Source organism: Belonocnema kinseyi, chromosome 6 (assembly GCF_010883055.1).
Source record: "Belonocnema kinseyi isolate 2016_QV_RU_SX_M_011 chromosome 6, B_treatae_v1, whole genome shotgun sequence".
In the NCBI taxonomy this organism is placed as follows: Eukaryota; Metazoa; Arthropoda; class Insecta; order Hymenoptera; family Cynipidae; genus Belonocnema; species Belonocnema kinseyi.
In genome coordinates this window covers 94,168,168-94,192,966 of record NC_046662.1, presented here as the reverse complement: position 1 = coordinate 94,192,966, position 24,799 = coordinate 94,168,168, and the positions used below count along the sequence as shown (strand labels likewise).

General features: G+C 29.8%; 2 protein-coding genes across 6 annotated transcripts in view; one reads left to right on the top strand and one right to left on the bottom strand.

Annotated features, from left to right (window-relative positions):
• Positions 1 to 6,345: 6,345 nt before the first annotated feature.
• Positions 6,346 to 22,596, top strand: LOC117174441 (SH3 domain-containing protein Dlish). The gene is made up of 5 exons (XM_033363566.1): positions 6,346 to 6,678; positions 15,732 to 15,955; positions 16,065 to 16,439; positions 19,211 to 19,472; positions 22,254 to 22,596. The coding sequence occupies exons 1-5, from the start codon at positions 6,630 to 6,632 to the stop codon at positions 22,526 to 22,528; spliced, it is 1,185 nt and encodes a 394-aa protein (XP_033219457.1). The 5' UTR covers positions 6,346 to 6,629; the 3' UTR covers positions 22,529 to 22,596.
• The window catches only part of LOC117174440, a 13,724-nt gene continuing 11,043 nt past the window's right edge, over positions 22,119 to 24,799 (bottom strand). For 3 of the 5 annotated variants that reach the window (XM_033363565.1, XM_033363562.1, XM_033363563.1), the window contains exon 5: positions 22,119 to 22,940. In XM_033363565.1, the coding sequence (XP_033219456.1) occupies positions 22,752 to 22,940 (189 nt within the window). In that variant the 3' untranslated portion in view covers positions 22,119 to 22,751. The remainder of the gene's footprint in view (positions 22,941 to 24,799) is intronic. The other 2 variants (XR_004467307.1, XR_004467308.1) reach the window with 2 other exon arrangements.

The following is a 24,799-nucleotide window of genomic DNA, read 5'->3' as shown; positions in this document are numbered from 1 at the left end:
GAGAGAGAGAATGCGTGCAAATATTGAAGAGGGCGATGGAGAGGAGATTTGTTATGTGTTTTTAAAAAATTGCATAATAAATGGTAGACACCCATTTTGGAAAGACGTATTTTGAAGTAGAGGATCCTCGAGAAAAGTGAATCAATAATCTCAGTCTTATAGCCTAACGTTTTTCAATGTATTACACGTAAGAAGCATTATCTACTACCGCGACTTATACTGTAGATATATAAACATTGTTAAAGAAAATAAACTATTGAATACAGTCGGTAGACGTACGATAACTCGTTAGACTGTTCGAGACATCGTGTGTAGTTTCCAAATTTTTTGGATTTGGTTTGTGGTGGATTGGACTTGTACTACATAGGGAAGATTTTTGATTCGAAACTCAAGTATGTCTTTAAATTATTACTTAACATTAGTACCTGCAATTGGCGAGAATGCCTACAAATTTGTGATGAAAGTTTTTATAATGCATAATATGTATGAAAATGTAATCGCATACAGAGATCTAGTGCAAATAATTATTCTTAATTACTACATGTAACCAGTGATTCTAACTTATAAACCCTTAAGTTATGTACATCTTTTTATTACGCGTAGCTTGTTTCAGTTGTCATTTTCGATACTTGGAATATCTCTGGGTAGATAATTTCAGTACCTACTCGTAAATGTTGCGCAATTGTCAATAGTTTATTTTCTTATTAAATTGCACATATATATTTATTTCGTCTTTCAATAAACATTGAATCAGGTTCATCAAAGGAGCGTTACGTTGGTTTTTTATTTCATACTAATTAGTTAAAAAACTCCATTGTCATAGAAAACATTATAATGTCATTAAATACAAAGTGCAAAGTGAAAGTACAAAATTTTAAGCCTCTGTTTCATCAACCTACATTAAAGAAATACCTACATTTTTATTTTTATTTCTCTTATTTAATTTTACCATTTTCTCTTATTTACATCAACATTCTCTTGTTACGGTAGTAAATAATTTAAGATTGAGCTAACATAACAAGATGATTCCATTTTTTGAGAAAATTAGATAATAGTTTTTTCTGTATGTTTGGATTATCATCAATTTCGTTGATAAAACTGGGCGCTAATTTTTTTCTTCTCGGTGTCAACGCCTATCTATATAATAATATAAATTTCAAAAATCATTTTAATTTCAGATTAATTAGGGATCGCCCATAAACTTCGTTATCACTTTGGGGGAGGGGGGGGGGCAGTCAAAGTAAAGTTAAACGTGTTTTATTATTTAGAGAATTTTTTTTCTAAAAGTACATAGGTTAACGTTTTTAGTACTTTTCCAAATGATGAATGTTTTTGGCAGAAAACTTTTTTTTTTTAATAATTTTTTTGTTAACAAATTTATGTTTTTAATTAAAAATTCAATTTTTTGGTTAAGAAATCTTGAATTTCACTGAAAATTTGTCTTTTGGTTAGTAAATTAATCTGTTTGGTTTAAAAATTCAACTTTTTGGTTAAAAGTTTAACAACGAGGTTTTAAAGTTGAACTAATTCCTTAAAAATGCATTTTTTGGTTGACGATTCAAAATTTTAGTTAAAAATTCATCTGTTTGGTTGGAAATTAAACTACTTCGTTGAAGATTTCTTGTTTTTATTTTGGTTGAAAAATTATTTTGGTAATTGAAAATTTACCCATTCCATTTATGGCCATAAATGATTTTTTTAAAGTAAAAATTCATTTTTTGTTAAAATTGCACTACGTTGCTAAAAGTTCGTTTTTTTTTTGTTGAAAATTAATCTATTTTAGTTGAAAATTCAACCTTTGGGTTACGAGTTCTTGTATTTTGTTATAGGATCGTATATTTTTCATAAAATTAACTTTTTTATCAAACTTTCACATTTTTGATTTGATAATTCAAAGGTTTTGTATAGAAAATTCGTCATTTTGTCAAAAAAAGTTTAAAAAAATCAACTATTTGGTAGAAAAATATATTTTTTTATAATTTAGGCATATTTCAACACATACTATGAATTTTCTAAATTTTAGTTGTTATAGGGATATTCTGCCGTGATTTGGGTTAACTGAAAATCGGATAAGTCACCTGAAAGTAGTTCACGGTAGGCGGCTCAAGGGACTTATCCGAAATGCAGTTAACGGTGTTCTTCCAAATCACAGCAGTATTTACAATTTCACTCGCTATAAACACACACAAAATCAATACAACCATAAAATGAACTAAAATAACTAAACAAACGGTTGTCAACAAAGAGGAGGGTGAGGTTCATAAAATTTCAAAAATGGGTAGCGTGTAGTTTATGGTTGATATCTTATGTAAATCAATAAAAATGGTTAACATATAAAGCTTAAACACTTTAAAATTCATAAGTACTTTTCAATATATCTCTTTAAACATTCAGTAAGTTTCCAATAAAATTATAATTATGTGTATATGTATAAAATTATCTTATAATTTCATGTGAACAAGGAATTGACAATATATATCATTACGGCATCCATTTTCGTTTAGTTAATAACTTTCAGAAATTAGTTACATATTAAAAGTTTTTTTTGCATTGATTTTCTTTGATAGTTTGACATTATAATAGCCTCTATTTCAAGTTTTATTTTTATAGATGGATTTCTAGCTACAATATATCTTTAACTATTGAGAAATTAACTCAACTGGAATTAACACATTTTTCAAGAAGAGCCATCTAGCTTTAGAATTTTATTAGAATGTTTCGATTATCATCGAAGTTGTGCATCAGTATACTTGCTACATTTTCTTATAGAATACTATAGAAATCCAGGTCGCCTCTGAATTTACTGCATTGATTTTTTCTAAATTTGGCATATCCACCTCCTGATAGTTTGATTACTCTACTCAGCTAATCTGATATATTAATAATTTAATGAGCTTTACCTTTTAATCGATACTATTACAAGTGATATTGATTAAAAAAGTAATTGTTTCACAAATTTGTTGTAATTATTCAATAGATATATAAATAGCTAATTAACTCGTTTGATTTTGAATAAGAGATGATATATAATTGAGAACGTAAGTTTTGGGAAAAATAACTAAGTGTTTGAATAATTTTTGTAAAACATTTTAAAGTTCTTTTCACGAGATTTTTAAGTTTCTAGATTTTTTTTATTTTACTGAAAAGGGAATTTAAAGATAACTTTTATTTATTCTTTATTATTATTATTATTATTATACGCGGAGACAAACTTACAGTAAATATTCATTAAATCCGCTATGATATTAAAGATTTCCAAATTTAAAACTTGTCTCTTTTGGCGATTTTGGTAATATTGAGGTTTTAAATTTCACTTAAGCTCCCAACTCAAAATAAGCGTTTTTAATATTTTTAAAGTGGCTGCTTTAAACAAATTTATTATGATCTTTTCTTATATAATCGGTAAAATTTAATTTTTCCTGAATTCTGAATGAAGAGCGATTTTTCAATTGAAAAATGTGAGATCGATTCTCATCAAACTTTGGTCACTGAAATGAAATTTGAACAAATTTTCAGCATTTTCAATCGTGTATACGGTTTCCTATTAGTATTAATTCAAAATCAATACATCTTAAAATAAGTTTTGATTTCTTTTTCCTTCCATATATTCTGTATGTACTAAAATGCAGCTCAATTTGGTTTAGAAAGTCCTCAAAAGTCACCTGATTATAAATATCAAGGGTACTTTTTCGAAAGTTAGTGCAACAATGGTTTAAACCTATATTTTTTTAATGACGTTACTTTCGAAGACAAAAATATTCTCAAACTATATTTGGAATGCTCATGGAATAATTACCATTTTGAGAGAGACCATCCTACAGTAGATAATCATTAATATAAAATACTAATGAATGTCAAATAAATTATTTTATTAAATTGATAGCTATAGAAGACTGTATGTATTAATAAATTTTAATTTTAATTATTTTAGCTATATTTGCGCTTTCGATAAATTAATATCTATACTGTAGGCTTTATCAACTGTAGGGTGATCTCCCCTATGTATTTTCAATTTTTTCATTCAACAAACCGTTTTTAAGTTACAGTGTTATAAACAATTGAATTTGCACTGAAATTTACATATTTGCATAAAGATATCTCAGTGTGAATCAAACTAAATCATTTTAAAAAAATTGTTTTTTAAGAACCGTACTCCACACAGGAAAAGTTAATTTTCCGATCGTTTATCAAATTTGTGTTTGAACAAAAGTTTTATTTTGTTAAAAAAAATTCTTTTTCCTGGTTAGAATACGTGTCTTGCAAAGCAACATTTTATTTTTTTAAGTTTTTCAGTTTAGTCCTAGCGCTGGCTATGATTTCGTTTAAAATGTTGACTTTACGAAAAAGCTTGTATTTTTTTATAAACAATTGTTTTAGATAAATAAAAATAAATTATTATATTTTTTCGGAAAAATTAAATAAAATCACAAAAAAGGTATCATGCCATTTTTTCCACGATCATGTTGTGAGTTTTTGAAAAGATTGAAAAATCCCGAAAATTCTAAAAGTGCGAAAACAATGTAGCTAGTTCGTACGAAGAATCACCATCACACATTTTTTATTCATCAACGTAAGGTTTACACGAATTCATTAACATGATCATTAGGCCAAGGTTATAGTTAGTATGATATCAATCTCCTAGAAATAAGTAGTTCTTTATGCTTGAACGTGCAAAAACATGATCTAATATACGAAGTGGCGATAAAAACACGAAGTGTTATTATTCTGGTCGTATATTAACTGCAGATATTAGAAACTTATTAATTGCATAATTGAGATAATTCTTTATAATCATTCTAAAGTTAATCTTTCATATTGACCATACTTAGGTTAGGTAAAGTTAAATTTCGATATAAAATAAAAACCCTTTGGAAAAAGTAACTTTCGTCATTTTGTTATTGTGAAACTTGTTATTAACAAACAATTTAATTTTTTTAGTTCGAATTCGTGTAAACCATACGTTGATGGATACAACTTTGTGTGTGTGGGGGGGGGGGGGCGATACCTTTTTAATGTTATTTTATTTAATTTTCCCAAAAAAACATATAAATTGTTTTTATTTATTTAAAACAACTGTATAAAAAAATGCAAGCTTTTTTGGAACAATCATATAGTTTTCGAAATCAGCACGTCGAAATATATATAGAATACAACTGATTTTTTGTAGGGGACCTCTTATTTTAAACAAAATCATAGGTAGCGCCAGGACTAGTTCGATCTACTCATATATCTGTCTACCATTATGTCAATATTAGTGCAAGTACGATTGTTTATAACATTCTAAATTGAAAATGGTTCTATGAATGGAAAATTTCAACATACTCGAAAGTTCCTTTTTCCGCGGGCTTTCGAAATATAATTTTAAAACATTGTTTTCTTCAAAACTAGCGTCATTGTTTAAACATTTTATAAAAAATCGTTTCGTCAAATTTCGAAAAAGTATCCTTCATATTCATATTCAGGGGACTTTTGCCGATTAAACCAAATGTACTGAGCGTGCACTATTAGTGCATAGAGAAGTGTTACTGACTGGACACAAATTTTTTAATTCGCCCCTTGCAAAGTTTCATCATTGAGAGTTTTCAAAATTATATTATGTTCTACTGCCACTGTAACAACAAAAAGATTTCACATTCTTAGGATTTACTAAAAAATTGGATATATTTATTAAAAATGTATCAATTCATTTATTAAAGAATTGTTATTGACAGTACGATAAATCGAATATTTTTTCAATTATTAAATTTAGAAACTTGAATAAGATTGAAACCATTTTTAAAAATTGAATTCGGACTTTTTTTGTCTTGAGGACTAGCGAGGACTATAAAGTATAAAGTCCGGCTTTGTAGCTGCCAGTCCTTCGACCCCTTTGCTCATTTTCTGTTTTGGTCTATGGTTTTTCTTCTTTGTTGCCGGAAAGATAAAACCTCTCACCGTGTTTCATTCGCTATATTGTTGCTTCAAATGTTCAACTTTGAAAAAAAAGCCAACAAAATTACAGACCATAGTAGTTCGCTATACAATGTACTGGTGGATTAAGTAATTATCTTAAATTCAGTCAATCAAATTATATTCTGTTATTATTTGCTAAACTTGTAAAGATTGTAATTTCTTTTTCAAATTTTGAATTAAACCGAGTTTTATCTATCTATATTCGCCATCTAAAAATTTAAAACCCATAAATCTCTAGGAAATAAAGAAGAATTCCGAAGAAATTGCAAATTTTTCGAAATTGGCATTTTTTGTTTAATTATACTTTGTACAGCAGTTACGTCAACTACGTTGAAATGGCCTGAGGGTGCGGAACATCTGGAACCGGCCCTGTGCTACCCACCCAACACAGTCGTACGTCAACACGCACACAGGTTGTACTTTTCGTCGCCGATGATCACAGGTGTTCGATCCCAAGATCCGATCGGTCCAGTCGTTTCTCTCCTGTGTCGTTCGCGTTCCCCCGAACGATATCGATAAATCTGTCGGCGGCTGAAAATTTGGCAAGTGTCGATGTCTTACGTTTTTCTGCTCGGGACGTTGTTTCCTCGTCCCGAAAAGCTACAATGGTAACTCGTTGACTTTAGAACCCGTCGGAAATGTGAGTGCCGTCAAAGCTTGCGGAACGAGCGAAAAATATGGCTTTCTTGTGTCCTGTGCGTATTCGTCGAGGGAAGAAGAAGAAACGTAAGTAGCTGGGATTCACCTGTTCGTTATTTCTGGCGGCTGGCCCAGCTACCTGTTGCTTCAGGACGATTTTCCTAGTTTATCGAGGGCTACCACCACCTTAGCGCTCTAACGTCATTCTATGGTGTTTACTAAGTGAAGCTTTTGACAGTTCGATTACATATTTAGAATATGCCAAGTGATTTTCTAAAACAGTGAATATTTTCTAATTAAATGTCCCAGAAATGTTTCACATTTAAGGAACTCTTCCTTCGTGGCTCTTTCACTTGGTTTTGAAAATGATTGTACCAGAGACATAACGGGGTTTATAATGTTCAAGTACACGTATTTAAGAAAAAAAAATTTAAGAACCTGAAGCTTAATTCTTTATCATTTTTCTTTATTAAAATAAATTTTATGTCCCTTTGGAAACGTCCATTTATTAAAATAAGGATTTTTGACATTTTAAGGATTCATAAGATTTGTATTAACCCCTCCCCCCTTCTTACGTAGGATTTTTCATTCCTTTACTCAATATTATGCATATAAATTATTTTCACCGTAAATGAGATTTCAAGGGATTTCCAAAAGATTCCCAGTGATTTCAATCTATTTCATGGGATTTTCGGGTGGTTCCAAGCACTATAGAGTATTTTAAAGAATTACAAAAATTATTACGGAATTTAATGAGATCGTAAATGCTTTCTTTCAAAAGATTTAAAGGGATTAAAAATTTTTTAGGGTATGATTTCAATTTATTTAAAAATATTTCCAGAGTTCGAAGAAATTACCTAGTACAATTTCAGTTTTTTTTTAATTTTAGGGGGCTTAAGAGATTTCTAAATACTTTACAATAGATCACGGGGTTTCAAAAGATTTCAAAGGATTTCATGTAATCATAAAGTATGTTCACGAATTTTGAAGGATATCTTTCGCATTTAATGGGATTTCAATGATTTGAATGGATTTGCAGAGATTTAAAAATAGTTGCAAAGTATTTTAAGGAATTTTAACGGATTTCCACAAATTTACAAAGCATTCAAAGATTATTAGGAATTTTAAGGAATTTTAAAATCTTTCAAAATATATATCCACGGATTTTAGAGCATTTCGTAAGATTTTAAAATATTTAAGGGAATTTAAAAGAATTTCTGAATATATAGAGGATTTTAAGGGATTTCGAGCGATTTAAATGGTTTTAAAAAATTTTGTAATGAATTTCAAAAAACTTCGGATATAATCACGAATTTAAAAAATTTCAATTAATCTTAGCGGATTTCGAAGATTTTGACAGATTTAAAATGATTTTAAGAGCTGTAAATGGGTTTTGATAATTCCACTGGAATTTAAAGGCTTTTATAATATTTTCAAAGATTCAAAATTATGTTCACGGGCTTTAGAGGCTTATAGTAAGATTTCAAAAGATTTAACGAAATTTAAAAGGATTTTCGAGTTTTATCAAGGATTTCAAGTATTTTTACCATTTTTAAAGGCTTGTAATTTGATTTTAAGAGATTTCAAAAGAAGTTACGGAATTTCAAAAGATTTTAATTTGATTTCGCATGTTTGAACTGATTTCAAAGATTTTCAAATGTTTCAAAGAATTTTAACGGATTTAAAGAGATGTAAAGGGGTTTTTATCATTTCATGAAATTTCAGAGAGTTTTAAGAAATTTTAAAGGATTCTAAAGTATATCGACGGACTTTAGATGATATCGTAAGATTTAAAAAGATTTTACGTAACTTAAAAGGATTTTTGAATATAAAGTATTTCAAGTGATTTCAAGGACTTTCAAAGTATTCATAGAGTATTTCAAAGTATTTCCATATGATTTGAAAAATGTTAAGGGATTCACAAAATCCTCAAAATATACAAAGAATTTCAAAGAATCGCAAAGATTTTCTAGGATTCCTAATAAGCATATATTTTTTAAAATTAGAATAAGGAAGCTTACGTAAGAAATTATTCAGGCCCCCCCCCCCCTCCACGTAAGGATTCATAAGAGAGTAATAAACCCTCCCTTTCGTGTTTCTAGGATCTATTTCAATCCAATTATACTTTTGAACACTTGGCAAAGTTAAAAAGATAGACTTACATCATATAAATATTTGAGCTCTGGAAAATTAAAAGAAGGGTAAATGAAAATTGAATGGAAGGCGTTAATTATTCTGAAAGTAAGAATATTGATCAATTTCGAGCATTAGTCTCCGTTTTTTTCACGAGTGTGACGTAATTGAAATATGAATAAGCTTCATTGTTTGGGTATTATATATTCTGTAGGATGCATCCAAATTGAAATCTTTGAAAATAAAAATACTATTATTATGTTCAATTTAAATCTGTTCTTGGAACCAGGTACAGAAAATAATATTATTTTTCTTGCAGAAATAAAAACTCAAAACGATTTGAACAAGTTTGCCCGAAATATTCGTGATATGTACAGCGTAAAATTTGAGCTTTCCATCTTTTAATTAAAATGTTTCTGGCTTTAAATAATTAACCATACTAATTAAAACGTTGATCATTTGTAAAAATTGCGAAAAAAATGGTTTAAACTTTCTAGAGTTTTTATTTACACAAAATAATGTGATTATGGGCCTAAAAACAGCCATTCTCTTTTGGATAATTTTCAGAATAAATATGATAAAATTGTAACTCTTGCAATTGAGAGATTTAGAATTTAATATCTTTGAAATTGGGGTTGTCAAAAAAAAACAACTTATTTTTCAAAGTCTCACCTACTCATGTTGTGCCATTTGTTGAAAATAAATTTTCCTACTTTTTTAGAGTTCAACAAAAATTTTAGAAGGAGGACATGACCCTTAAAGTACCCACAACTTCGCCAAAACTTTTAAGTGCTTTTTTGAAATTTGTGAATAAGAAATGAAAATTTCACGTGTAGACTAGAACATTGTGCGCGCTATGCGCGCACTTATTACCCTTTTTGAGAGCTAAAACTTGGTTCCTTTCCAACAGATTTTTATAGATTTTACAGAAGATCTTATATGATTTGAAAACGTTGTATACGATTTACAGAATTTTGTTTTGTTTGAAAATTAAACTTTTTGGTATAAAATTAATTTCTTTGGTTGAAAGTGAAAATGTAACTAGTTCGTTGAAAATTCAATTACTTTGTTGAAACTTTGTCTCTGGTGATAGAATATTAATCTTCTTGCAACTAATTTACGTTTTTGTTTGAGAATTCATTTTTTTTGTTGGGAACTTAACTATTAACTTGAAAATTCTTTTAAAAACTCAAAATTTGCTTAAATATTAATGTATTTTGTTAATAATTAATGTTTTTGGTTGGAAATTAATCCCTTCGATTGAAAATTAGTTTTTTATTTACTAAAAATTAATTTTCTTATACTGAAATCGTAACTTACACTTTTTGTCGAAAATTTATCTTTTTGACAAAGATTTAATCTTCATAGTTGAAAGTTTATCGGATTGGTTCGAAATTTAACTATTTTACTAAAAGTTAACCTTTCTTGTTGAAAATATGTCTTTCTTTGTTCGACAATTCAAGTATTTTCTTAATTTTTTTAAGAATATTAATCTTCTTGGTTGAAAATTCATTCTTTTGATCAAAAATTAATTTTTTATTTCCTGAAAATTATATTTTTTTAACTGAAAATGTAACTGTTCCATTTTTTGTCGGAAATTGATCTTTTCTATTTTTTTTCAGTTTGTCCATTTTTGTTTGAAAATTCATTTTTCGGGTTGAAAAATCAGCTATTGCGTTCAAAATTCATTTTTATGTTAAAAACTCATGATTTTATTTCAAACTGATTTCTTTGTTTAAAAACTTAACCAATTTGTTGAAAATAAATAAGTTTTTGTTCAAAATTGATATTTTTGTTTAAGTTTTAGTTTTAAAAAATACACCAAGAAGTGCGTTTCAGTTCCCTCATAATTTCTCAGGGAGTAGGGCGAAAGTGGTTGCGACTGTCGCATTGGAAAGGCCCGAGTGCGCGAGTACTCTATTGACACTGGAACTAAACCGAGAGTTGCATGTGATCATTTCAATTTAAATAATGCAATGAAAATATTTAAAAATGGTAATTTATTACCTGTTGAAAAAATTCAACTTTCGATTGATATTTGAAAATAACGTTACTTTTGCTCAACTTAAATACAAATTTTAATTCTGCTGAGTATATCTGGCTTTGGTCAAATAATCAAATGTCACACTAGTAAATCTTACATTTTCATCAGTTTTATTATGTACACAAATGTGACATTCTTAATTGTCACTGCCCTTCAACTGATACTGAAATTCTTAATTATGTGTGTGGATTTGGCAACATTCTTTCCTTCGAGCTTTTCAAATTGCCCAATCCAGCACTGAGGAAAAGTGACAACAATGCTTTCAATATTTCCATGACACCTATTTTTGAAAGAAGAATTATATAAGAATTTTGATACGATACAAATATAAAAAATACTATTTCTAATGTAAACATTCTTCATATAATTTATAGTCAATAGGTTCTGACTTTCGAAATATAAAAATTTGAAATTTAGTAATTTGATAGTACCATTATAGCGCAAAACCTATGATTGAAAAAGAATATACGATCGCTTGACTTTTTGAATTGTTTTTCGTCACCTAATTGTACAGTTTCGTCTTAAATGTACTTTAATATCATGGATACCAGTTTTTAGTTTGTCAATAATAACAGTATCCCAGCTGTAACAAAAACGAGATGTTCTTCGAAAAACGTATAATGTTAGATTGAAGACTGATGTAGGTTAGTCAAGAGTATCTAATCAACTATATATATTGAAATGAAAATTTGTGAAGAAAGAAAAGAGGCCATCCATATACCACGAGGAGGACCGGGAGGGTCGTGCTAGAATCCACGTGGACACATATTTCCCTAAATCTGTGGAAAATATACTGAAATAAGACAAGGTATACTCTAGGAATGTTGGAATGTTCAATTTTTCGACCAAATAAAAATAGCTGTTATTATAATCTTGTAGGGCTTTCAATAATCAACGGTTTTCTTCTGTTGACTTTTTTTCATATCATGCGTTGTTTGGCTTAAAATGTTCATTTTAGTTTGTTTTTTTCGATTTTGAAAATGCTGTAACTCTGATCATTTTCTATTTATAGAAAAAAGTCATGAGGTTAAATTGTTTGAGTTTCTGAGTACTATAAACAAACGTACATAGAATTTTGAAATCTTGAAAAATGTGGTTTCAAATATTTTTAGTACGATCAAATTTGGAATTTTCAAATTTTCGACCAAATTAAAAAAGTTGTTATCATAATCTTGCAGGGCTTTCAAAAATCAACGTTTTTCTTCTCTTGAATTTTTTTCATATCATGCGTTGTTTGGCTTAAAATGTTCATTTTAGTTCGTTTTTTTGGATTTTCAAAATGCTCTAACTCTGATGATTTTCTTTTTATAAAAAAAAGTCAGTATGATAAATGGTGAGGGTTTCTAAGTACTATGAATAACTGCACATAGAATTTTGAAATCTTAAAAAAAATGTGGTTACAAAAATTTGGAAGACGCGCTCACTTTTTGAATTTTGATTCACAATAACTGGTTTACGAACTTGTTCTTCCTTTTTAGGCCTTGAAAAAGTGAGCAAAATCAGAATGCAATCTGATCAATTTTTCGAAAGTTATCGTGCCTACAGAATAAAGACTACAGGCAAACACCTACGCAAAAATCGTTCCTTCTAAGTGGGTCTCAAAACGTGAAGATTGGATGAAATCCGAAAAAGTGAAATTTTACGCAAAACCAATATTTTCTCATTAGGATAAGAATGTAATAAAATTTTATTTTATTTTAAAAATTTGAAATAAGTATTGTATTGTCCAATAATTAAAATATTGTTGGTGTTCAAAATTAAATATTTTTGTTTCAATTAATATTTTTTTAACATTTTCAAATTAATGTTTATTTCATGAAAAAATAGGTATAAATTGCTCGCATTTATGTTTAATATAAACAGGTGTCCGTAATATTTTTAAATTTTGAAATAAATTGGATTAAAATTTTTGAAAATGCTCTGCTTTTTTGAATTTTAATCATACCCGGCTGGTTAACAAACCTGATCTTTCTTGTTGGTCCTTCAAACTGTGTGCCAAAGGACAATACAATCCGATTAGTATGTCGAAATGTATCCGATATACAGACGACATCGACAACAGTAGACAGACAATGGCGTAAAACTGTTTTTAGTTCTGACTCAAGGAGCCTTAAATGAACAATAATATGTAAGAACGTAGTTCTTTGATTGTGAATCACATTTGTAGCGCTGTGCAGGGTTGGGAAGGGGGGTGAGGATGAGTCGAAAATGAAAGTTATTAGTATGGTTTATTTCGTAGACACTCTTCTACAATCTCTAAAAAAATTGGATTGTCTCGATAAAACCCCGAAGTATTGGTTCAATATAGTGAGAATCCAAAATTTCTCCATGTTGATTAAATGCGAATTTGAAGTGGCGGGTTGGAACAATTTATATGTGGTTTTCATTTCCAGAACAAATAAATTCGTAATTTGTTTTTACAAATTCAGTTATTCATGTGCCACCGGGCACTTCCAAATCCCATTTGATTATCATGGGGAAATGTTTGATTTTATAAATATAGAATACATGTTCCAGGGTTTCATCTAAAAGTGCCAAATTTTGTAGGGATTGAAGAAGAGTGTAATCAAGGGAATCCATAACAAAAACTTTTATTTTGCCCCCCCCCCCCCCCAGTGCCCCAAATATGACTAGATAATCAGAAAATTGTATTTTCACGTGTAATTGTTAATTGTTAGCACTCAGTTTTCACATGAAAGCCATCAAAAACCTTCTTATTAGGATAAAATGTAATAATTTATTATTTTTTGTGCATACAAAATTAGAATTTTCGATTTTTATTTAGAAAAGTCACAAATTTTTAATCAATATTTAATATTTAAGTCGAAATGAAGATATGTACAATGAATTTTAATTGTAAAGACATATTAATTATTCATAAATTTTCAATAGCACATATTAATAATTAATTAAGAAATTACTGTGTCATTGGATTGATATTAAACAGCCTCCTGCGGTCATGCGGCGGCGCTCGTAGTAACTTTGTTCTAGCTGTTATCACTGCTGTATGCCTTTTGTCATGTAGAGCCCGTACACAAACTCTTAAAAATATTGCAAGAAAACGGTTTAATTATATAATTATTGTGAAATTGACATTGTGAATTTTTTTAATAGTGTTTTACAGTTTTTTTATCTAATCACTTACATTAATTTATAAAAACATTTTGAATTAGTTCCTAAAATCTTTAAAAAGTGTGAAAAATTTTAAAGCAAAATTTTTCCATTTTACATAATGTTATAAAAAATTTAAGTAAGTTGAAGATATATTAAAATTTTTAAAACGATTTAAAAATTTCTAAAAATAGTTTAGAATATTTTAAAACAAAATGTTTCAATTTGGCAAGATTGCAAAATAAAATCGAACAAAAATTGGGCAAATTCAAGAAATATATAGTTGAATATAAAAGAGTTTCGACTGTTTTCAAGAGAATAAACATATTTTCATAAAATTGCTATGTGTCAATATTTCAGATTGACTTGATTTTATTAACATTTCTGAATATTATTCTTTTTACATTGTTCAATATTTATATCAATATCAAGAAATTTGTATGCCATTATAATTGTAATAGAATATTCATTATTCACAAATTTACCCATTTATTAATATATTATATATTATTAATTAATCAATAAATCGATTCATTATATTGTCTCATTATCAAATAATAATATATATTATATAGTTGTGTTTTAAACGCGTATGATATAATTTCGAATTAGCGAGAAATTGCTAAATTACTATAAAGTAGCTTTTATTCTGATTTCAAAAACAGAATCTCAGAGATTAAAATCATATTGCATAGACAGAGAGTATAAGTCCAGAGAGTTGAAAGTAGGTTCAAAACCTATCTCTTTCGAATGGCAGTTCGCTCTCTTCGGGATCGTTTGAAAGTATCTTCGGTTAAGTTTCCATTGGGAGCAAAACCTACCAGAATTCTGGAGGTTACGATCTTTCAAAGATGGAAACGCTTGTACTTTGTTTTGATCAGTACACAAACTAAAGGACCGATCCACTGTACCTGTTTTGCTCGGGATGCAAAATTAACCAGATGCTGCCGCAACCCATCCGTTTCTGAGTGATTGAGAAGGAGGCAAAGTCCACTCGGGATGGGATCACTTTCTTCCTGCAGTAAATATTTTCGGATCTTGAGAAGAGTAAAACCTAACGGGCCCTTTTTCGTCGGTTCAGGGAATAAATCCCAAACTGAGCAAAACCTATTACTCTCAGTCCCTGGTTTAAGCTCACGTTCCCAAGCTCATCCGATTTTTTTAGCCAATTCATCGCTCCTTTTGGACTTTTTGATTTTGACGACTAATAATATCTATATTTTCATAAAATATGCCTACGTGAATAAAGTACGGGGGGGTGGGGGTATTCGTCCAAATTCCACGGCTGTCCACGAGGACGGGAGGGGGTCCAAAAGTGGTGAAAAATTGTTCACGTGGTATATGGATGGTCCCAAATGGAATTTTTTTAATGAATTATACTTTTTTTCAATTTCATGAATTTTCATATATTTTGGCGAATTTGAGGGTACATTTATGACAACGTCGCGTCTGTAAAGCTTTTGCGATTTATTTTAAAATTAAGGGATTTATTGGATTTTTAACGCCTCCGAGATACTTTAAGGGTCATGCTTTACCTCCAAACTTTTTTTTTTACCTCAAAAAATTAGGAAATTTATTCTCAACAAAGGACACGAAATAAGAGATTGAGAATTTATCAAATAAAAAAATAATTTTCCCTATTGAAAAAATCCTCGTATTATTTTCGGACGAGAAAATCCGCCAGAACTGCCAGATCCCTCACGTGTTTCCTTGCGAAAAATCTGTAGTTGTTTTTGGTCCACCCTAGTTCCAGTACATATGCTCTCCAATCGAAAGAAAACTTTTGTCACTTTCCAACGTTTCAAAATTTCTAGAATTATCTTTCCAATGCCCAATTATGGATACATTTCAGCTGGAGTCCACAACTTCAACTTAGAGAAAGATGGAGTCGGCGGACTTGGAATGGGAAACAGGGTACCACTGCCCCCTGGACGAATAACAGGAAGTGCTAGTATAGAAACTCTTGTCAGAGTTGGTATCGAAAAAGAAAACGGACTCTCGCCTGACAGCAAAATGGTCATTATTCACGACTTTACACCCTGTGTAGATGATGAGCTTCAGGTTAAAAGAGGCCAGGTTAGCATTTTCGGAACAATGAATTAAAAAAAATAACATTGACTAAAATTTTCATGATATGAGAATACAAGTTTCCATACACTTTATTTTGACATACAACCTTTTGCAGATCGTGAATGTCCTCTACAGGGAGAACGACTGGGTCTATGTCATAGCAGCCGACACAAGAATGGAAGGTTTCGTTCCACATTCGTATTGTGCACCCTACGCGTCGCAACTCGCGGAATCAACTTTAGCTACTCTTATGAACAACGTAAAGAAAAAATTGCCACGTTCGAGCGAAAATGAAGGCGATTTGTCAAGCTCTGGAAGGTCGCAGGGATTAGATGCTCAACAGACTGACACTGGTTCGACTTCCGATTGCGAAAGTTACGGAAGAAATATAACGACTGCTGATATAAATGTGAATCGCTCTAATGTATCTCAGTCGCAAAACTCTATTCAAACTACTCCCTCTCAACCAGATGTGCATCCTTTCTTCAAGGTAATTTTTTCACAGAATTGGTACGATTGAAATTTAATTTCGACTGATTGACACAGTAGGACTTTTAATCCGAGAAGAAGGCGAGAAGAAATTCCCGACCGAATCAGACGTTGCACGTTTACTTCCATTTCCAGCTCACTCCAGGTTTTCAGAAGAAATTAAAATTGGAAGAGCAACATCTACTCCGCAGGGTGGATGCTGCACCGGAAAACCGTGAATTTTTAATGGCCGAGAAATGACGATGAACTTATTTTTTAACCAAGGAATTTTACAAATTTTCAGAAAAAAAATCGGTCCAAGTTTGATTTCAACAGTGATTTAAATAATCTGTTGAATTTTTACCTTTTTCAATAATGATATCATTCAGTTTACAATGCGTAATTCGAAAATATTTCAGTTATAAATGTTCCATTTTGGATTTTAATTTTTAAGCGTACATTTTTCATTTAAAGAATATTAAAATTCAGTTTTAAAGACTTACAAAATTAAAAATTAGTAGTGTTTGAAATCGACAATTTTGGATAAAAAACGTTTTTAGTTGATCAAATGTAAATATAAATTATAATGATTTTTAAAATTGAGCTATACATTAAGGATTAACAAGTGAATGATAATTGATTTTACTACACGGTTCGGAATCAGTTCAAAGTTGAAGAATTTCCAGATTTTAACGTTAAAAATTAACTGCTTCAATTGCGATTTCTTAGTGGTTAAACAAATGTAAACGCCCGATTGAAAGTTTATAAACTATTTTTAATTTTAAAATAACTTCGAAATAATATATTTCGGATTGAATTCTTTCATTAAATTGAAAATACTGTTTTAGCCTAAAATTTGAAATTTTGTAATGAAGAAAACTAAGAATTGCTTATATTTAGAAATATTTTATTGTTCATATTAAAGCAGTAATTATGAATCAAATATTCAAAACTAAACAAAAAATAAACTTGGAACTTTACAATTTTAATTGTTCTATTTACAAAAATTTAATTTACAAGTAAAATTCTTGAATTTTGATGTATAATAAATATTGAACGCCTATAATTTCTAGAAAAAGTTTCAGTAAGCAAAAGAGATATTTATAAGGTCTGAAAAGATTCAAAATTAATTTAAAATTTGAAATTAACTCAAATAATGGGAACGAAGTGTCTACGTATACCGATAAAATCCGGCTATTCGTACCGAAATTTCGTTGTATACATTTTTGCAGATTTCGAACAAAAAATAAAAAAGTTTTTTGAGAATTATAAAAGGCTTCAAAAAAATAAAAAAAAGTTTCTTAAGACTCCTTGGAAAATTGAAAATTATTTGATTTTGAAAAATAAATTTCAAGAGGATATTTAAAGAGATTTTCAAAATTGTCACAAATTAATCTGGAAGATTTTAAGGAAATATTTTTTGTTTCACAAGATTTAAAAAAAATGATAGGAAGATTTGGAATCATTTTAGAAGATGTTTAGAAGTTCTGAACATTTTTTTAAAAATAATTTAAGATTCGAATAAATGTATAACAACATATAGAATGTAAATGTTTCAAGATTGTGAAATAAAATTTTAAACCTTATAAGGATTTTAAAACTATTTAAAATGAAAATAATTTAACTTTTTATTTTAAAAGTTTCAGTTTATAACTAAAATGTAATCGTTCAGTTTTGAATATTTTCAGCATAAAATTGCTTTAAATGATTTGCAGCTCAGTTTTTATTACTTTAAATGAAAACAATTTTAGCTGTAGAGTTCGAATTTTTTAATGACTTTATTGACCCTGAAAAATGTTTGCGAACCGGGAAGATCCCGGGAATTTTCCTATGCGATTAAAACGGCCATCCTGACTTCGATTAGGGATTTCTCCTCGCCGAGCAGGTCTGAATTGAAGAAATATCTATTGCACTCTACGCAAAAAAATCTACTTACAAATGAATAATTATTGAATTGATATGCAGAATTCTTGAACATAAAACCAAGAATCCACCGACCAAATTTGGACAACCACCATAAAATGTTCCTATTAAAATTTGAAAAAAAAAAAAAAAAAACAAATGAAGAACAATTTTTTCTCCTGAAGAAGAAAAGAAAATAATTTTCTTCCTGGACAAAAATAAAAAAGAGGAAAGAAAAATGAGAAGGCAGCCAGCCAAATCCCCTTCCTTCTCTTTTTCATTTCTTTCGTTTTTTTATTTGTATTATTATATAATCACAAAAAAAAACCTCTGTGAAAAATAAACACCAACGTTTCGGCACTCATACAGAACCCTTATCAAGACAAAAAAATTAAATTAAAAAGAAATTAAAAAGTACCCAAGCAGACATTCGCGGGTAGCAGGAGGAGAGAGCATCGTGGCGTTGGCGCGTTTCCTATCTGCTTGGGTATTTTAAAATTAACATTTTTGTTTTTGTTTTCCTTGATAAGGGTGCTGTATGAGTGCCGAAACGTTGGTCTTTATTTTTTACAGATTTTTTTGTTGTGATTTGATAACAATAAACATAAAAAAGATGAAAGAAATAAAAACGAGAAGAAAGGAGATTTTGTTGGTTGCCTTCTCATTTTTCTTTCCTCTTTTTATTTTTGTCCAAGGAGGGCATTTTTTTTTTTTTCAAAGGGAACAGTTTATGGTGGTTGTCCAAATTTGATCGTTCGATTCTTGGTTTTATTTTCAGGAGTTCTGCAGTTTAATTTGATTATTGGACATATTAGGATTTTTAATTGGATTTTAATCGGATTTTAATCTCATTTAAATTTCTTTAATTATGATTATTGAAATCGATTATAGGATCCTTCTGCAGGGAGATACATCGTCTTATATACGTTTGTCGCACGAGATGAAAACGACGTGAGTGTAGAAAGAGGAGAATTTGTAACTGTTTTGAATCGAGACGACCCTGATTGGTTTTGGGTCTTGAGACATTGTGACGGAAATGAAGGATTTGTGCCATCCGGTTTCGTCTATCCAGGTCACGTACTTCATTCCTATGCTGCAACGACAGCGACAACAACAACTACCACCACTGCTGCTGATGATCCTCATGTAATAGGTCAGTTAAAATTTTCAAAAAACAAGTTTGATTGCTAACAGCTTTTGGAAAATTACAAAAAACAGTCTTGTCTAATATTTTTGAACTGGAAGCGAAGGGGACTCACCTAACCACGTAGAAATCCACGTGTAAATTTTAACGTTATTTTCAACTGTAAATATCTCGTAAACCATATTTCCTTGAAATAAAATTGATGTTTCGGTACCATTTTCAATTCAATATGAAAAGCTTAAGATCGCAAGCCGAAATAGTTGGATTTTCAATTAAGAAGGATTGATTTTGATTAAAAAAAGATCAATTTTCAAAGAAAGAGTTGAAGGGTTGCAGTACGGAACTAGATAACCAACAAAATCGGAATTTTTTAGGAGTTCGAAATAACGTTCCGTAAAATTGTAATCATCATTCAAACATTAAACAAAAGTTTTCTCTTGAGCTAAAGTGTTTCTAAATTGAGACCATGAAAAGTATGATTTGAAAAAATTATCCAGTTCTGAGGAAGAGAATGCAATATTCAGTTTAAACAAAATTGGAAGAAAGTGAGTTTGAATAGAAGAATCTCTTCAATTGCAAATAATTATTGAAGAATTTGGAAGTTCAAATTTCATAGGTTTTGAAAATCGTCTTTGCATAGCGACAAAAAGCAAAGAGAAAAAAACCTTATAAAAGTGACTTTTTTTGTAGAAAATGAACATCTAAAATTTTAGGTTGAAATTTAGTTGGTACTTTGATACTGAAAGAAGAGACGAATAGTTTTATTTAACTGTCTTCCCTTTAAAATAAGAATTATTTTATTATTTTACAGTACAGAGCGTTAGTTATCTGGTTTTAAATTATAAAAAATTTTTATTACTAAATTAAGTAATGAGATTACGAACAAATAGTTGAACTTTGAAGCAAAAAAAATTAACTTCAACCACAAATTTTCTACCAAAACAGATGAATTCTCCACCGAAATATATTTTAATATAACAAGAACAATTTTCAACGATGCAGTTAAAATTTCCAACATAAAAGATGATTTTGCAACAGAATAGTTGAATTTATAACAAGTAATTCAGTTTTAAAGAAAATCCTTGAATTTTAACTAAATTGTTGAATAAAAAAAAATTATTATGGACCAGACAATTGCATTTGCAACCAAATTTAGAAAAAAAGATTGAACTTAAAAAAAAAAAGTTTCATTCTCAACCTAATTGTCGAATCTTCAAGCGAAATAGACACATTTTTGAGAAGAGTTGAATTTTCAACAAAAAAATTAATTTTTAACCAAATAGTTGAATTTAAAACTAATAACGATCAGTATTTATCAAACAGAATTTTCAACCAAAGAGATGAATCTTTAATTCAAAATTAATTTGTTAACAAAGTAGTTCAATTTTGAACTAAGTGGTAGAGTTTTCAATTAAGAAGCTTAAGTCTCACTAAAAATACGAAGTCTCCTTGAAAATTTTTAGAACCGATCGATTTTGGAGCAAGAATTAAATCGTTAAGTTTTCAGTTTAAAAAAATAATTTTTATGCAAGAAAAAGGAGAATTGTCAACAAAATGCTTCATTCTTCAGCCAAGCAGTCGAATTTTTAACGAAAAGATATGAATTGTGTGGCTTTTCACGTGGTTGGATAAATTCACGAGAAAATCTACGTAAAACTTCACGTGGATGGGTTCTCCTAGGTGTTTACACTATTGAAAAAATTTTCGAGGAAATATTTTTGTGATTTTTTTAAGTCATGCTATAGTGAAGAATTAATATATGGTTACCAGATTGCTCGGGTCGAAATCCAGGACTCTTAAAAAAGCTCTAAAACAAGGTCATCGACTTCATTTGAAGGGTCTGCGGTCTAAACTTGTTAACTGACATTTCAGAAATTTTATACGGCGAAGGAAAATCGTTCTTATTTTTGCAATTTCCAATACTTTTTAAAACTTAAATGTTTTTTGTTCATATGTTATCTACAAGGGGTCCTGCCGTCTAAACCTGTCATCTGCAGTGTTCTACCGCAGGTTTTCAATTGTTTTTACCGAGCACGCATGTTTCTGGATTGTTTTTCAAGTTGCGGGCAAGTTTTAAGTGTAAAAATGTTTGGAATCGCAAGCCGAACATACAGGTAGATGTGCTTGAAAAAATTTAAAATAGTTTATTGAAAAAATTTGCTGATTGTTAGTAATAGAGACGCGTCGCTCACCTTCGTCTTTACTGCGAGCTATAAACGAGAACATCAAAGATTACGTGAAAGTAGCCACAAAAAAATTTCGACACACATACACTAAACTGTTCTAGATACCAAAAAGCGATTTTCGGAAATTCGTTAAAAAAAACTGAAAGGAATTTTGCCGTTTCACTTGTGGGATATTAACAGGATATAAAAAATATTCGAGAAAATACGAAAAAAATAAATTTCGAAAAAATGCTAGTTAACAGAGTTTTAGACTGCGGAACCTTCATTTCATTTAAGATACTTAAGTTGATTGGCGTCAAAAATCATAGGATATCTCGAAAAAAATCTATTTCTGTAAAAGCCAGGATATTTTCATAGTTTTCAAGAGAAAACCCAGGACACTAGGACAGTTGGGGCAAAATGAGGATATGTCCTGGAAAACCAGGACGTCTGGTAACCCTAATTAGTAAACAGTCCTTTTGCTGTCTTCCATGAATGCGTTTTATTATTTTTGACCGGAGTACAAGTATATAGTAAATACACACACTGATACTGGACATTTACAATCTAACAATACACTTTCCTAAAACTAGAAAAATCGTCAAGATTCTTGCTTGAATTGCAGGCGCAAGCAATGGGAACGTCTCTGGAAGTGAGCAGTTGCAGCAGAAGGATTTGAGGGACTTCCGGGATGAGACGTCGGGAACGGAGTTAGTCGTGCTTTATGACTATAAGGCGCAGGCGCCGGATGATTTATCCGTGAGGCGAGCCGATTGGATTTATGCCGATCTTGGAAATCAAACGGTGGATGGGTGGCTTTGGGCATATGCACCGAAGACACGAAAATATGGATTCATTCCCAAGGCGTATGCCCGTCCACCTGCTATGACCAGTCTATAATTATTACGGTTTATAATTTTGTATCCTACTTTTATAACTATTTTCTAATAATAACTTTTTCTATACAATCTCCTCGCTAACAGTTAATCAGTTCCCGTCTGGTGAAAATTTGCGATTCTCGATGTCCATGATCTCTTCCAAATTGAATTTGTTATTCATTATAGATGCTTTTTTGGTTTGAAAGAAAACATCAGAATTGAACGGTGTGAGCAGAGACGAGGAGTTAATGAACAATTACATTAACATTAAGACTCGCTGAACCGGAAGAAATCTGGTTTACGAGCCCTTCGTGAAGAACAAGACAGTCACCAGACAAGAAAACTTCATAGGGCTTTTGAGCTGTTCGTAGGGAATTGATTGGTCCAGTGTATGTCAGTGATCGAAGTCCCTCAGATTCTATATTGTCAACTGCCTGTAAGATTTATATAATGTTTAGATTTCTTCTTTCTATCATTTTTAAGTCTAGAAGCGCACCTGTGTGTCTACCAGCGACTTTTAAAAGAGAGAGCATTTTATTCACCAGGAAGAAACCGGGAGAGGAAGAAAAAAGCTTGACTCAGTCAGAAGCGGTGGAGCCTTTTTTCTAGAGTTTTATTATTTCTTATTCTTTTTTGTTTAATTTTATATTATTTTTTTATTTATTACATTTATATTTATTAATTTTTAATGTTATTATATTCATCATAATTCTACAATTTTGTATATAGTATAATAATAATATTTCAATAAGATTTCAAAGATAGCACAAGGATTTCAGTGATTGCCCAAATATTTCACAGGTTCAGCAAAGATTTTGAATAGATTTAAAAGATTTGACAAAAATAGCAATAATTTTCTAAAGATTTAACAAAGATTTCCAATATTTCGAAAAGATTTCGAAAGATTTCACAAACATTACCAAATATTTCAAATATTTGGAAAAGATATTCAAAGGGATTGCAATGATTCTACGAAGATTTCACAGTCATTGCAATGATTTCTCAAAGATTAAAAGATTGCACAAAAATTTCAACAATTTCCCAAAGATTTCTTAGGTTTGGCAAAAATTTCAGATAAATTTAAAAGATTTTACGAAGGTTTGACAAAGATTTTAATAGTTTACCAAAGATTTCAAATATTTTGCAAAGATTTCGGATAGATTCAAAAGATTTCACAAAGACTTCGATCAGTTCTCAAAGATTTCAACAAAGATTACAGGAGCTTTATAAATATAACAAAATATTTAGCAAATATTTCGCAAATTTTTAAAAATAATTCACGAGGATTTCACAAAGATTTCAAACTTTCAAATATTTCGAAGATTTAAAAGTCTGCACAAAGACTTTAATAATTTCCCAACAATTTTAATATGTTCAAAAATGTTACCAAAAATTTCCAAAGATTTGAACAGAAATTAATCATTTATTAAAGATTTCACGAAGATTTCATATTGGCTTTAAATATTACAAAATTATTAGAATAATTTCTCACAGATTTCAATAATGTCACAAATATTACCAAATATATTTAAAAAAATAGTTTTAATATTTCCAAAAATTTTAAGAAGATTTCAATGATTTTTCAAAGGTTACACTATCTCAAATATTTCCCAAAGATTATATATATATTGCAAAGATTGAACAAAAAAAGAAAAAATTGAAAGGTTTCCAGTATCCATCCTAGCTATAAAGCAAGGATTATATTTCCATGGCTGGGAATGTTCCTATCATTTCTTAGCCGCAGATCTATCTGCACTAGGTTATACTCAAATGATTATTAAAAAAGTTTTAATATTTTATTACTCTCAGTTTGTTCAAGCGCGAAACGAAGAATGAAAAACCTTTATTGTCGATAATGACGATAATAATGCTGTTTACATTGTTTTTATTTTTTGAAATCTTGAAATCCAGCAAACAGTACAACTTTTAAATTAGTATTTATCTGAAATGGTACATGCAAAAAATTTTAAATCAAAGAGGGAAGGATTAACGTTTTAAAATGAAAACTGAAATTGTGATTTAGAACACGGGATTTTGTATGAAAATGTCTGCAATTCTGAATTTGAAAAGGAAATTTTCCGAAAGAACTGAAATTCCGAGTTTGCAGATGAATTTAAAATTGTAACTCGGGTAGACGCTCTGACAAGGCAACTTTTATCCACAGAATTTGTTCACATATTTCAAACTGCAGAGTAATACGAGGGTGGATTGATAAGTTTCCGGCCTGACCAAGAAAAACAACGTTTTTAAGAATTTTTTTTTTTTATTTCTCAACATAATCTCCTCCAAGGCT

What these genes read in the sequence shown, in the direction of transcription:
- LOC117174441 (XM_033363566.1), top strand. Translation starts at nt 6,630, where the DNA reads ATGGCTTTCTTGTGTCCTGTGCGTATTCGTCGAGGGAAGAAGAAGAAA. An exon ending in TTCAGGTTAAAAGAGGCCAG is followed by an intron (nt 15,956 to 16,064) that starts GTTAGCATTTTC and finishes AACCTTTTGCAG; the next exon opens with ATCGTGAATGTCCTCTACAG. An exon ending in TGATGATCCTCATGTAATAG is followed by an intron (nt 19,473 to 22,253) that starts GTCAGTTAAAAT and finishes CTTGAATTGCAG; the next exon opens with GCGCAAGCAATGGGAACGTC.